Raw genomic sequence first — 14,148 nt, forward strand, 5'->3', positions numbered from 1 at the left:
TATTGTTTAGTGTGTTCTATCTCTCGGGAGGAATGCTTTACGTATTCTTGGACTCCCACCGCTCCCCCCAAAAAGATATAAGCTTATCCACTAAAGTGAAAAAAGGCTTGGGTAGAAAAATACTCGCTGTCTCTTATCACTGTGTTTTTATTGTGAACAATTGTTTTTATTGAATCACATCATAACCAATACAATCAATAAAAAACAATACAATTTTTTATTTATTGTTTTCTCTCCCCAATTTCATGGTATCCAATTGTTAGTAGTTACTGTCTTGTCTCATCGCTACAACTCCCGTACGGGCTTGGGAGAGACGAAGGGTGAGAGCCGCATCGCAGGAGCCTGTTCTCCGAAACACAACCCAACCAAGCCGCACTGCTTCATAACACAGTGGGCATCCAACCCGGAAGCCAGCCGCACCAATGTGTCGGAGGAAACACCGTACACCTAGCGACCTGGTCAGCCTGCACTGCGCCCGGCCCGCCACAGGAGTCGCTAGTGCGCGATGAGACAAGGATATCCCTACCGGCCTAACCCGGACGACTCTAGGCCAATTGTGCGTCGCCCCACGGACCTCCCGGTCGCGGCCGGCTGTGACAGAGCCTAGGCTCGAACCCAGAGTCTCTGGTGGCACAGCTAGCACTGCGATGCAGTGCCTTAGACCACTGCGCCACCTGGGAGGCCCTTCCCCCCCCTTTTGAACAACCCCCACTGCCCCTCCCAACTATCACTTTCTACATTGACCTATTCCATCGGCGAAGCTAAGGTGGGTCAAGAATGTACTCATTCCAGCTCTCACAGAAGCAACAAGAGGAATGCTGGGCAGTACACCAGAGAAGACATCTGACATCAGAGGGCAGAAGAGAGCTGCCAGTCACAGCGAAGGAGAACTCAACTCACCCAAATGCTACCTCAGTAGCCCCTCCAGAGGAATACTGCAGTTGTTACTGGACATTTAAAAGTACACAAAACCCCAGTTAGGGTTGCTCATCAAAAATACACACTCAGGACATTATACAGACCATTTTCGGGTCTTGGAAAAAAACTATAAAATTTAATAAAACTCACAAAGGGAAATATATTAGAATCTGTAGGTATAAATATGTTTTATCCTTGTCAGACATCACATTATTACATAGAAGGCAATTTGAGATATTTTCCATCATTTGGAAAACAATATATTCTTGTCATTTACTCCTTGCTTGATCTCTATTGCTTTAGAAAGATGGTATGAGTAACTTTGGGAAGATATATTTTTTACTTTGGCAACTAGGTAAAAATATGAACAGGATGAACAATACATTGTAAACATTGTCTTACAAATACTGACATATGAACCAAACGTACATTCAAAAACAGTCCCTTATGAAATGAATCGAGACGTTATTACAACTCACTGCATACCAAATGTAGACACACTAAGATGACGTAATAAATTAGTGATAAATGAGTTTCTTTACAAAGGATGAAACCACTGTAGTATTATATTTACTATAAACAAACCACTAACTTCCCTCCATGATAAAATAAATGGAAAATAACAGAAGGTGATACAAAAAAAGAGTTGAAGATGCCATTTACTGTCTGGATTTGTGGAATTACGCAATAGGCCGCAGCATGCCATCCTCTGTGCTGAGACGGATATACATCTTGTCTTAATACATTTGGCTCAGCATAGTTAAGGGATTAGAATCAACACAACTAGTGTCAGGCTTCAAGAGTTCACTTCTATCCTCACTGAGAGCACTCACCTGTATTTATTCCTATCAACATTGGCTTCTCCTGCTGGAAGAAAATTAATAATTAAAACATTGACCTCTGTAACCAGTCACAATGCCACAGGGTTCCAACCAGTCAAATGGGATGCCTGTTGTTTATGAAACAAGGCCATCAAGTATGAAGAAAGAGCATCTGCTCGGTCAGAGTCAGTGTGGCTAATGCTATGCCCACAGCTCCTACCAGTCACTAGTTCATAAACACTTCCCCGTCCACAGAGCCACCAGACGCTCTGATAGGACAGCCACAGCCAGGATCAGAGGCAGACATGGGCTGCTCCTATCGGCCTTGCCCACCAGTAGCAGATGCACCTTATTGGGGTCTGAGATCATTCCCCGGGCGTCTTCCAGTGCCGCCACGACCGCCGTGCTGGAGTTGAGGTCCCCTGTAGCCAGCAGGTCAAACAGGCAGGCCTGGTAGTAGATGTCCCTGGCAGGGAGGAGGGCTGCACAGTGGGCATGGGCTGCAGCAGAGGGCTCGCTGGAGGAAGAGTAGGAAGAGAGGGAAGAGGAAGAAGAGGGGCTGGGTAGCGTCTCTAGGCGCTGTGAAGGTGGGCAGCCATACACACACAGCTGCAGGTCCTGCTCGGGGGTGAATGCTTCAGCAATGGCGCGTGGCGAGCGTACTGACAGTCCCAGGGACCGCCCACTCTGACGCACCACCAGGGTGGTGCCGATGTGGGCGGCACGGATCTCAGCCTGGTGCCCAGGCAGATCAGAGTGGACGCTCAGGCTGTGCTGGCCCTGCCTCTCCCCGCTGGTCACTGAGCCGTCCACGAAGGCTGCGGGAACGTTGTCCAGCTCCGCCTGGTAGATCTGCTGCTCGATACACTGGCGCCAGTTCTTAAAGATGATGGTAATCTGGTGGAGAGACACCCCTGTTGTTACACATATCCTTCCAATGAGCTAGACGTACGTATGCAACTTTATTTATGTACAGTCGTGGCCAAAAGTTTTGAGAATGACACATGATTAATTTCCACAAGATTTGCTGCTTCAGTGTCTTTAGATATTTTTGTCAGATGTTACTATGGAATACTGAAGTATAATTACAAGCATTTCATAAGTGTCAAAGGCTTTTATTGACAATTACATGAAGTTGATATAAAGAGTCAATATTTGCAGTGTTGACCCTTCTTTTTCAAGATCTCTGCAATCCGCCCTGGCATGCTGTCAATTAACTTCTGGGCCACATCCTGACTGATGGCAGCCCATTCTTGCATAATCAAGGCTTGGAGTTTGTCAGAATTTGTGGGTTTTGTTTGTCCACCCGCCTCTTGAGGATTGACCACAAGTTCTCAATGGGATTAAGGTCTGGGGAGTTTCCTGGCCATGGACCCAAAATATCAATGGTTTATTCCCCGAGCCACTTAGCTATCACTTTTGCCTTATGGAAAAGTGCTCCATCATGCTGGAAAAGGCATTGTTCGTCACCAAACTGTTCCTGGATGGTTGGGAGAAGTTGCTCTCGGAGGATGTGTTGGTACCATTCTTTATATTCATGGCTGTGTTCTTATGCAAAATTGTGAGTGAGCCCACTCCCTTGGCTGAGAAGCAACCCCACACAATGAATGGTCTCAGGATGGTTTACTGTTGGCATGACACAGGACTGTAGTGTAGCGCTCAACCTGTCTTCTCCAGACAAGCTTTTTCCGGATGCCCCAAACAATCGGAAAGGGGATTCATCAGAGAAAATACTTTACCCCAGTCCTCAGCAGTCCAATCCCTGTACCTTTTGCAGAATATCAGTCTGTCCCTGATGTTTTTCCTGGAGAGAAGTGGCTTTTTTGCTGCCCTTCTTGACACCAGGCCATCCTCCAAAAGTCTTCGCTTCACTGTGCGTGCAGATGCACTCACACCTGCCTGCTGCAATTCCTGAGCAAGCTCTGTACTGGTGGTGGCCCGATCCCGCAGCTGAATCAACTTTAGGAGACGGTCCTGGCACTTGCTGGACTTTCTTTGGCGCCCTGAAGCCTTCTTCACAACAATTGAACCGCTCTCCTTGAAGTTATTGATGATCCGATAAATGGACTTAGGTGCAATCTTACTGGCAGCAATATCCTTGCCTGTGAAGCCCTTTTTGTGCAAAGCAATGATGACGGCACGTGTTTCCTTGCAGGTAACCATGATTGACAGAGGATGAACAATGATTACAAGCACCACCCTCCTTTTGAAGCTTCCAGTCTGTTATTCGAACTCAATCAGCATAACAGAATGATCTCCAGCCTTGTCCTCGTCAACACTCACACCTGTGTTAACGAGAGAATCACTGACATGATGTCAGCTGGTCCTTTTGTGGCAGGGCTGAAATGCAGTGGAATTTTTTGGGGGGGATTCAGTTCATTTGCATGGCAAAGAACTGAATTCATTCATCTGATCACTCTTCATAACATTCTGGAGTATATGCAAATTGCCATCATACAAACTGAGGCAGCAGACTTTGTGAAAATTAATATTTGTGTCATTCTCAAAACTTTTGGCCACGACTGTATAAAGACCTGTCATGCATTGTACATAGTTATATTTTAAAGGTCCAATACAGTCGTTTTTATCTCAATAATAAATAGTTTCTGGGTAATAATTAAGTACTTACCGTACTGTGATTATATTCAATAAAAATTGTCCCCCCAAAAATGATAGTTTCTTGGCAAAAAAACTAATACTCAAGCATGAGTGGGGAGGGAAAAACTGAAAACTAGCTGTTATTGGCAGAGAGGTTTGGAACTCTCTTTCTTATTGCTGTATTAACTAATTTACTGCTTGGTGATGTCACCGGGCAGGCCAAAACTCCATCCCACTGAAACAGGCAGAAATTTCAGGTGGCCTTTTCAAACAGCTCTTACACTAAAAGGGCATTATCATAATTTCCACAATTTTACAGTATTATTCAAACCTCAGGGTGGAAAATCGCATTTTTGACTGCACTGGGCCTTTAAGAACGTAACGTAAGTTGTATAATTAAAAATATATATATTTTATAAATTATAATTTACTGTATATAATTTTAGAAATGAGGCCTACCGTGGTGAGAGCCGTGGCATATGCCCCTCCTCTCATGGGGGCGCTAGTTGCCTGAACGTATAGATACTCATTATCTATCAGTGGCCAGGCCCCTTGTACAGCGCACGTCTGGAACTCATCACGGAAGGTGCGAACATGGGGATCCCCGAATACCCCACAGTGGAGATAGTCAGGGGTCCGGCCCTCACGCTGGAGGTAGCCCTTCTCGTAGATGCAGGCGTCCCCAGAGATGGGGGCCTGTGGCAGGGGCCGGGGCTGAGCGGTGGGGCCTGTCCTGGGGCAGCTGTGCTGGATGAGGAGATCCTCGATGCCCTGCACGGCCGAATGGTAGGCCAGGTCGCCCCGGCAGGCACGGGCCATGCGGCGGGTACACATGGCGTAGGAGCGGAGGGCGCTGCAGTAGCCCGCATTTCCCCCCTCTCTGCTGCCTCCTCCTCCGCCCCCTCCGCTGCCCCCAAGGTCCAGGGTGACAGCTACAAAGTCAGAGTTGCACCTCAAGATGCGACAGGATGCCCATACTGAGGGAGGAGGGAGAGAGGTGGAAGCTCCAGTTCATATATCACAACTTGACAATAGTAGGAGCAAAAATATGTCTTTCCATTGAGCATGTAACAGAAATATCACATTTGCTTGACATTATTGGGAAGTTTGAAGACAATAGCTGTGGATCATAGAAAGTACCTTGCAGGCAGCACAGGTGAAACAGTAGCAATGCCACTATGACGCTGCGTTTCCATGACAGCTGTGAGTAGTGGCTGCAGAGGGCCAGTGTCCCCATCCCCTTCCAGCCTCAGGCCGAGGGCTGCAGACCAGGCTCAGGCTCAGTACAGGGGCTACAGCTGCAGGCAGGACACAGATAGAGAGAGACATTACACACTGTGGCCTGTAGGGGGAAACCCCCCACCACTACCACAGGCACAATCTAGGCTCAACTTCAGTAGACCATTTGTCAAGATAGAGAGCAATTTGTATTGAATACATTATCAAATGCATATTGTAATATTTTATCATATAACAAGCAGATCACAAGATCTATGTATTTATCATACCTAGTTTGAAAGCAAAACACAATATTTACAGTCGGAGTAACATGTGAAAAACAATACAGAAAGATATAATTGTATGTAATTAAGTAGATGTAGTTCATACCTTTTTGAATAGATGCTAACTACTTTTTAAGACTGTGTGTTTGTGCAAAACGATCTCCCACACTCTTGGAACCCATCAACAGCACTCAGACTGAAGTCAACGCCGTTGTGCTTGGGTATGGACAAGATGAGGGCAATGGAGAGAAAACTGTTGACAAACAAACATTCAAGAATCAGAGAAAAGCAACACCAGCGGCCACCATTTGGTCACATTTAGGAATAGGACCAATAATTTGATCAACAGTCTTAGTTTATGAGGGCAGTCTTATCCACCTGACCACTGGTCAGAACATATCATGTTTGAAGCTGCCATAATAATAGTCCTATAAACAGCAGTATTTACATTACAGAGCTTAGGTTTCCATACAGTAGATAAACTGCCCAAGTAACCTAACATCTGTGGTAACCATTGGCATAGCAAACAATTATCTGTTAGTGTTGTGAAGCTAGGCTTGAGACAAAATATAGTAAAACAAAGAAAAACTATGGCTTACCATGTGTGCCACAGCACTAAGCATCAAAACCCAATTTTGTTATATTTCAGTTCTTGGTATAAAGCAAGCATTTACCCGTCAAAGCTAGGCTACAACAATGTTGGTCAATTGGGCATTTTGCAATTTGGACTCTTCTCCCTTTTCTGTTTGCCAGTGGAGAAGAACAAACAAGGGCCAAAGAAAGTGGGTAAAACAAAAAAGCTTATCTTTGTCAAGTCCAATTTAGTAACCAAAAGGATGGCATTATTGTATTTGATTTATGTGTGGAAAGATCAAAGTTTAAGGAAAGGTGTAGGCCTACATTCCGGTAAGACCTTCACAGAGCGTATGTGCATTTCATAGTAAAACCTTTGGCAGAACAAGGCATTCCTAAAGCATTGGTGCCATTGGAAGTGTGCCTTTGAAAGCGACATGGCCTGGGCTAGATTGAACCATGTGTGCAGTGCGTTTGTGTGTGGTCCTCTCTCTCTCTGAACCAACACTAAAGTCTGACCTTTATTACAGTTTGGGAGACCTGTGCAGTGCGCCAGGGAGAAGGGGTATGAGGGGGGGGGTTACGAGAGCAGCAGGGGCAGAAATAGAGCATGCTAAATATACCAGACTCTCTCTCACTCCACCCAGCCCTTTTCCTTCATGTGTTCCCCTGGTCTGAAATAGTCAGGGCTACAAGGCAGAGGAGGGAAGGGTAAAGCAGGTGTGCCCAACGGCAGTTCCAATACTCAGGGAGGGAGTGGCTATGGCTACTAGCTGTCACAATCAGTCTTCAATCAGACACATCTTCAACTTACATTATCAAATGAATCTTATTTAACTGTATTCCAACTAACAGCAGCAGTGTATAGCACTGCTTCAAACCGTGCTTCTGTTTTCAACGTTTTTCCATGTCCTAGATTGGTCTCCTTTTGTTGTCCAGTGGGCATTGTGTTCACTAGTGTAGTGGTTGAGGTCTGGAATGTCGGCCAATGGATTCTGATGCAGCTGCACTTTTGGAGTGGGGGTGTATGCCCACGCCCCCCTTCTTCTTCTTTTTTGCACTGCTTTGAAAATCCCGTTGACCTCCCTCTGTGCACAGTCCAACAACACTGACAGGGTCCTGTTTGTTCCATCCATGAACAGCAAACAATCACTGTGCATACACACACAGACAGTCGCTTGTGAATTAAACACCAATACGGTACTACCTTTAGGGCAACACTGCACCCATACCCTTGTTTAACCATAAAACCCTAACTCCCCTTCACACACACACATTTGTTTTACTATTCTTGTGGGGTTCAAACCTAGCCCTAACCCTTAACCTAACTCTAACCCTAACCTTAACCCAAAACCCCTAAAACTAAACCTAATCCTAACTCCTAAGCCTAAAACCTAATTCTAACCCTAATTCTAACCCTAAACCTAAAATAGCCTTTTTCCTTGTGGGGAACAGCGAAATGTCCCCACTTGTTAGAATTTTCTTTGTTTAGGCTACTATCGCTATGAGGACCTCTGGTCCTCACATGGATAGTAAAACCAAACACACACATACACAACGTCACCATAGAGGTGGGTTGGTCACATGTGCGACTTAGGGAAGTTTTTGCTCATGGCTTGGCCTGGAGTGACATGTCAATGTGGTTCTACATGTCAACAACAGCTCACGTAAAGACCAGTGGTTTTCACTCATTCATTAGATCAATCCCCAACTTGTACTGGACACAAAGACCACAAACACAGAGCAAGCTGTTGGTTGTTTGGCTCAACACAAACACAGAGCAAGCTGTTGGTTGTTTGGCTCAACACAGACATCAGAGCAAGCTGTTGGTTGTTTGGCTCAACACAAACACAGAGCAAGCTGTTGGTTGTTTGGCTCAACACAAACACAGAGCAAGCTGTTGGATGTTTGGCTCAACCTCACTTGATTTATTGATGAATGAGACTTTAATGTGAATCCAATCTGTTTGTGTCTGCATGGTAAAGGTCAATGCACATCATAGCATCTTTGTATTTGTAATAGTGCAGCTCTCTCTCTCTCCGCTCAAGGTTTCCTTCCACCTGAAGTTTTCCTTCCCACTGTCACATGTCTTAACTGCATTTAGACCAGTGTATTTTGGACACTATCAAAACATTCAAATAACTTTAGACTGATTGACTAATTGTATGATCTATTTTATTGATAATCTATCTATTGTACAAATCTATTGTATATTCTATCTATATCTATCAATATGAATTATCCGTGAAAGCATAGGATTGATTAAAACAATTATTTATGACAATCAATAGCTGTACTTCAGGACTATTCAGGGGGTACTATTACATTAATTAATTGCTAATATACGGGTATCATTCTATTGTTGTTGTATAACTGCTGATGTAACCTTAAATTCCACATCGCCAATGTCACCCAAGTGTCAGTCTACAGTACATGCCATTCTGCTGTATTTCTTGATTTACTCACAATGACAGGGAGTTTGTTCTAATATTAGGCCATGGAGAAAGTATTTAAAGCAACAAGTTCCATTAGGGGACAGAGTGAATTGTTCTATTCTACAATGTTAGAAAAAATATGTTCCAATCAAATAAAAGCTTTACAGTTACTTGACCCAATCCATACATTCTTCATAGCTCACAATTAAATAGTAGTATCTACTGGGCACACTGACTAAATCAACATTGTTGCCACGTAATTTTAATGAAATTAGATTTAACCAACGTGGAATAGACGTTGAATTGACGTCTGTGCCAAGTGGGCAGGTAAATAATAGGCCACATTTCTGAATTGTGTAGCACATAATTAATTTAAGAATGAACCAGGCAAAGCACCATTCATATCCTCACCCAATCACACCTCTGCTGAAGCTCCGTATGAGACTCTGCGTAAATGTCCCCACCTCACTCGTTCCAATAGGAAAAAGGCGAAGTAGGTTATGCCTGCACTGACACCAAACTCCCACACTGTCCAAGTGAGCTGCCGACACTGATGTCCAGTCTCAAACTGGTTTCATTGCAAGCCGCTATTCCTTCGTCCCTCGTTGTCGGCTCTCAGATGAGTGAGATATTTGACAGTGTTTCTCCACGAGTGGTATAAATCACTCGCGTCGAACACCTGCTGCTCGCGTAACAACTGTCCACTTGGGCGCACACTCTCCTAGGCACCGGGGGGCTATTTCAAACTATCACAGCGGCTCTGGCAACCTGTTCTATTTGCAACCTGTTGTTGCTAGTGTGTTTTCTTATTTTTATAGTAGGCCATTCTATATTTATTGCCCTCTTGGTTCGCAGGCTATCATAAATCCCCAAGAAAGTCGGTTCAAGCAGTTTTGACAGATATCGTAGCCAGTTGAGTAAAAAAAAAAGTAGACTTTTGTCAATATTGCACTGGCTGGTCTCGGGGCAATTCGTATTATTCTGTGCATAAATCTTTGACACTCCATTTAGTATGATATATTATGCTACGTTATTCATACGAATAATAGGTCGTATCCCATCATTTCACAGGGCAAAAACTGGTTGAATCAACGTTGTTTCAAGGTAATTTGTCAAGGTATTGTGACGTGGAATCTATACTGAACAAAAATTTGAATGGAACATGCAACAATTTCATAGATTTTACTAAATTACAGTTCATATAAGGTAATCAGTCAATTGAAATAAGGCCCTAATCTAGGGATTTCACACTACTGGGAATACAGATGTGCATCTGTTGGTCACAGATGCCTTAAACAAAAGGTAGGGGTGTATATTTAAAAAACTGTCAGTATCTGGTGTGACCACCCTTTGGCTCATGCAGCAACACATCTTCTTTGCATAGAGTTGATCAGGTTGTTGCAGTCATCATGCCAATTGCACATTCAGTCAAAACTTGAGAAATCTGTGGCATCATGTTGTGACAAAACTGCACATTTTAGAGTGGCCTTTTATTGTCTGCAGCACAAATTGCACCTGTGTAATGATCATGATGTTTAATCAGTTTCTTGATATGCCACATCTGTCAAGTAGATGGATTATGTTGGCAAAGGAGAAAAATGCTCACTAACAGCGATATAAATACATTTGTGCACAACATTTGAGAGAAATAAGCTTTTTTGTGTATAATGGACCATTTTGGGGATCTTTAATTTCAGCTCATGAAACATGGGACCAACACTTTACATTTTACATATTTTTGTTCAGTATACATGGAAAATACATTGGATTTGAAAAAAGTAATCAAGGGTGAAGGGTAGGGTGAAATTTTAACAAACTTCAACATTGAGAAACCTTGTATAAAATATGTTGAATTTGTGCCTTTAAGAAAACATCAGATCTTCAACTTTAGATCCATTATCAGAAAGAAATTATAATTATAAGAATTCTACAAAAAATAGACAATATAATAGGCCTAAGGTTTCAACCTTTGATGTAAAGAGATTTAGTGATATTGAATTTTGTTGGGTTGTCAACACAACCAAATGTCAACATTTGATGGAGATTGGATAATTCAATCTGTGCCACACTTTTGAAATACAATATATAGCCTATTAAGTTGTCACAAGTTAACAAATAATATGTTGGATTCACGTCTCCAACTCAACCAAAAATAAAAGTAGGATGACTCAGATGGAACTAAAATGTATTAAAATGCATTTAAAAAATATGTTCCAGGCCTTTATGGTAGAGTGGCCAGGTGGAAGCCACGCCTCAGTAAAAGGCACATGACAGCCCACTTGGAGTTTGCCAAAAGGTACTTAAAAGACTCTCAGACCATGAGAAACAAGATTCTCTGGTCTGATGAAACCCTGAGCGCTCAGGGCCTCTTTGACTAGAATGCCAAGCGTTACGTCTGGAGGGAACCTGGCACCATCTCTACGGTGAAGCATGCTGGTGGCAGCATCAGGCTGTGGGGATGTTTTTCAGCGGCAGGGACTGGGAAACTAGTCAGGATCGAGGGAAAGATGAACAGAGCAAAGTACAGAGAGATCCTTGATGAAAACCTGCTCCAGAGCCCTCAGGACCTCAGACTAAGGCAAAGGTTCCAACAGGACAACGACCCTGAGCACACAGCCAAGACAATGCTGGAGTGGCTTCGGGACAAGTCTCTGAATGTCCTTGAGTGGCCCAGCCAGAGCCCGGACTTGAACCCAATCGAACATCTCTGGAGAGACTTGAAAATAGCTGTGCAGCAACACTCCCCATCCAACCTGACAGAGCTTGAGAGGATCTGCAGAGAAGAATGGGAGAAACTTCCCAAATACAAGTGTGCCAAGCTTGTAGCGTCATACCCAAAAGAAGGCTGTTGTCGTTGCCAAAGGTGCTTTAACAAAGTACAGAGTTAAGGGTCTAAATACTTATGTAAATGTAATAGTTCTGTTTTTTATTAGTAATACATTTACAAAAATTCTAAAAACCCGTTTTTGCTTTATCATGATGGGGTATTGAGTGTAGATTGAAGGGATTTTTTAAATCCATTTTAGAATAAGTAAATGTAACAAAATGTGGAAAAAGTCAAGGAGTCTGAATTCTTTCCGAATGCACTGTACATATAAATGTTGATATTTGGTTGCATTTTAAACCAAAAACAATTCAATATTACTTTTGTAATACAGTAAATAGCCTAAAGTTAAGGCTATCTTACAAACTAATGTAACATTCAACCTTAAAATGAGTAACACATCCATGGCCACATTTTGAGGTTATTGTAACTATACTTCTTATGTAATCATATAAAATGTGTACAGTATGTTCAAGATAACATGCATAGGTCTTCGCAGGTCTTCACAATTGCTGTAATAATCTGTGCAGAATCTTGAACGGCCTTGATCACATACACCATGTACTTTTAATGTAATCTCAACTGCAATCCAGGTCATTTGGTTCTGCTATTATATTAAGCACAGTGATAACCCATTAAACTGTTGTATAAATAAACAAAATATCTGACATTGTATTCCAATTTGAACTTTGCTCTACTTTTAAATGGTTGAAAGTGAAGTGATAGACATTCGGGTGACAACTTAACAAAATATCAGACATTGTTTTTCCATTGGAATTAGGTTGTGCTTTTAGATGGTTGGAAGCATATTGATTAAAAAACATGAGCTGGCGCATACCCAGAATAATAGTTAGTACTGACTAACGGCGAATAAACTATAAACTATCAAAATAAACAAAGTTGCACACTTCATGAATAAACTCCCAGCAATTGAATGGGTATTTACCAACGTTTCAGCGTCACTGTGCCTTCCTCATGGAAGCATATTGATAACACATTGGAAATTCAGCTAACTTTTGGCTGTCTTTTTGAATGGGTGAATATAGGTTGTAATCTCATTGATCAACATCTCAACCAAAAACTACCCAATTATCCATGTTTTGATAAGGTGGTGTGCCCAGTGGGATACCTCTTACCAGTCATTAAATAGCATACAAATTGGATAATGTGATTTATCATACGTCTTGGATGATGTATAGTATTGTATATCTTTGTCTGAGACCAGAGCCCTTTACTATGAATCAGGTTTGAGGAGTTAGTAGGTACTGTAACTTTGGTCAACTCTGAGTTCAACTCGGGTTAACCGGTACCATGAAAGTCACTCACCTTTTAGCCAGGTAAATTTCTATGGCAACGAATCCTTCAGAACTAACCTGCTTGGGGCAGGCTAACTCAGGGCTAACTTAATGTGTCCTAAATAAGTGTCTGAGCCACTAGTTGAGGATCAATTATTTTTAAATGTGTGTGTAAAAAAAAAAGGTGAAATGTTAAAATACCGATCACATTACACATTTAGTAATGACAGCATTTGCTTTCCAAACTGTACGTTTTTTCGCGCAATTGTATTTTGAAATTTGCAAAAAGAAAACTGACAACCGTAACCAACCAATGACATATAATCCATATATGGCAGTTCCCATTCAAGTCAAGACTGGTAGCCATTGCTAGTGTATCCATGAGTTTATCTGTAAAATTGCCAGGATTAAAGATTCCAAAACCCTGCTATGGATTACATGTCTATATATGGCCACAAGGCAACAAGCTGTTCCACAGATCGAAGAAGGAGTGATAGTAGTGGGGAAAAGGTGCTTGTGCATTGATAAACACACCATTGATAAACACATTAACGATAAGTAATAAAATAAAGATAACTTTTCTTTCATTATCATTTCAGCACAAATGAAAATGTGGCACTGACCCGCCAATGGATTGATATTTCAGCATTGTCTCAATGAAGAGTTCGCCTTCAACTAGCCATGTGCGACATGCACACGCAGTTACAAGCCTGCTAGAGTTAGCGGCAGGCGGACGAGCAATATCCACCATCATACAGATGAAGCCTGACCTGGAATGTGAAGATAACTGAAGCTGGCTAGCTTTATAAAAGCCTGAGTAGATCTAGTTTGCTTCGTAGTATACCACTCAGGTTGCTTGTTGCACCATAACAACAAAGGAGAATTACGGGGAGAATTTACATGGGTGTTTTGGGAAACTTACAACAAATGTTTGGATAATTTACGTAAAAGGTTAGGAGAACTAAAAAGACAAAGTTTAGGTAAATTTACATAGCAGGTTGGTGAATTTGGTTAAGTTTAGAATAAGGGTTAGGGTTAGCTAAAATGCTACAGTTGTCCCCAACTTAACTCAAACACAACATTTGGATTGGATCCATCCTCCCTGATCCAATCTCCCTACTTTTAGTTCTGTCTAAAGTAACTAAACCATTGGTGGGTATCATACTGTAGGCCTTGGAGGTG

At 42.4% G+C, this 14,148-nt stretch overlaps 2 protein-coding genes across 4 annotated transcripts in view; both read right to left on the minus strand.

Moving 5' to 3' along the window:
- Window positions 1-14,148, minus strand: part of LOC111965006 (DNA-directed RNA polymerase III subunit RPC7-like) — a 737,315-nt gene that overhangs the window by 86,223 nt on the left and 636,944 nt on the right. The window lies entirely within an intron of this gene.
- On the minus strand, window positions 77-9,585 carry LOC111965000 (hemojuvelin). 3 transcript variants are annotated; one of them, XM_023988930.2, is made up of 5 exons: window positions 9,269-9,585; window positions 5,946-6,092; window positions 5,478-5,635; window positions 4,797-5,314; window positions 77-2,636 (listed from the first exon to the last, which is right to left on the minus strand). In XM_023988930.2, the coding sequence occupies exons 3-5, from the start codon at window positions 5,572-5,574 to the stop codon at window positions 1,971-1,973; spliced, it is 1,281 nt and encodes a 426-aa protein (XP_023844698.1). In that variant the 5' UTR covers window positions 5,575-5,635; window positions 5,946-6,092; window positions 9,269-9,585; the 3' UTR covers window positions 77-1,970. The 3 variants fall into 3 exon arrangements, with proteins under 3 accessions (XP_023844698.1, XP_023844697.1, XP_023844695.1); XM_023988929.2 differs by having other exon boundaries at window positions 9,259-9,585; XM_023988927.2 differs by lacking the exon at window positions 9,269-9,585 and adding an exon at window positions 6,439-6,570.

This window comes from Salvelinus sp. IW2-2015, linkage group LG6.1 (assembly GCF_002910315.2).
Source record: "Salvelinus sp. IW2-2015 linkage group LG6.1, ASM291031v2, whole genome shotgun sequence".
NCBI classification, from domain to species: Eukaryota; Metazoa; Chordata; class Actinopteri; order Salmoniformes; family Salmonidae; genus Salvelinus; species Salvelinus sp. IW2-2015.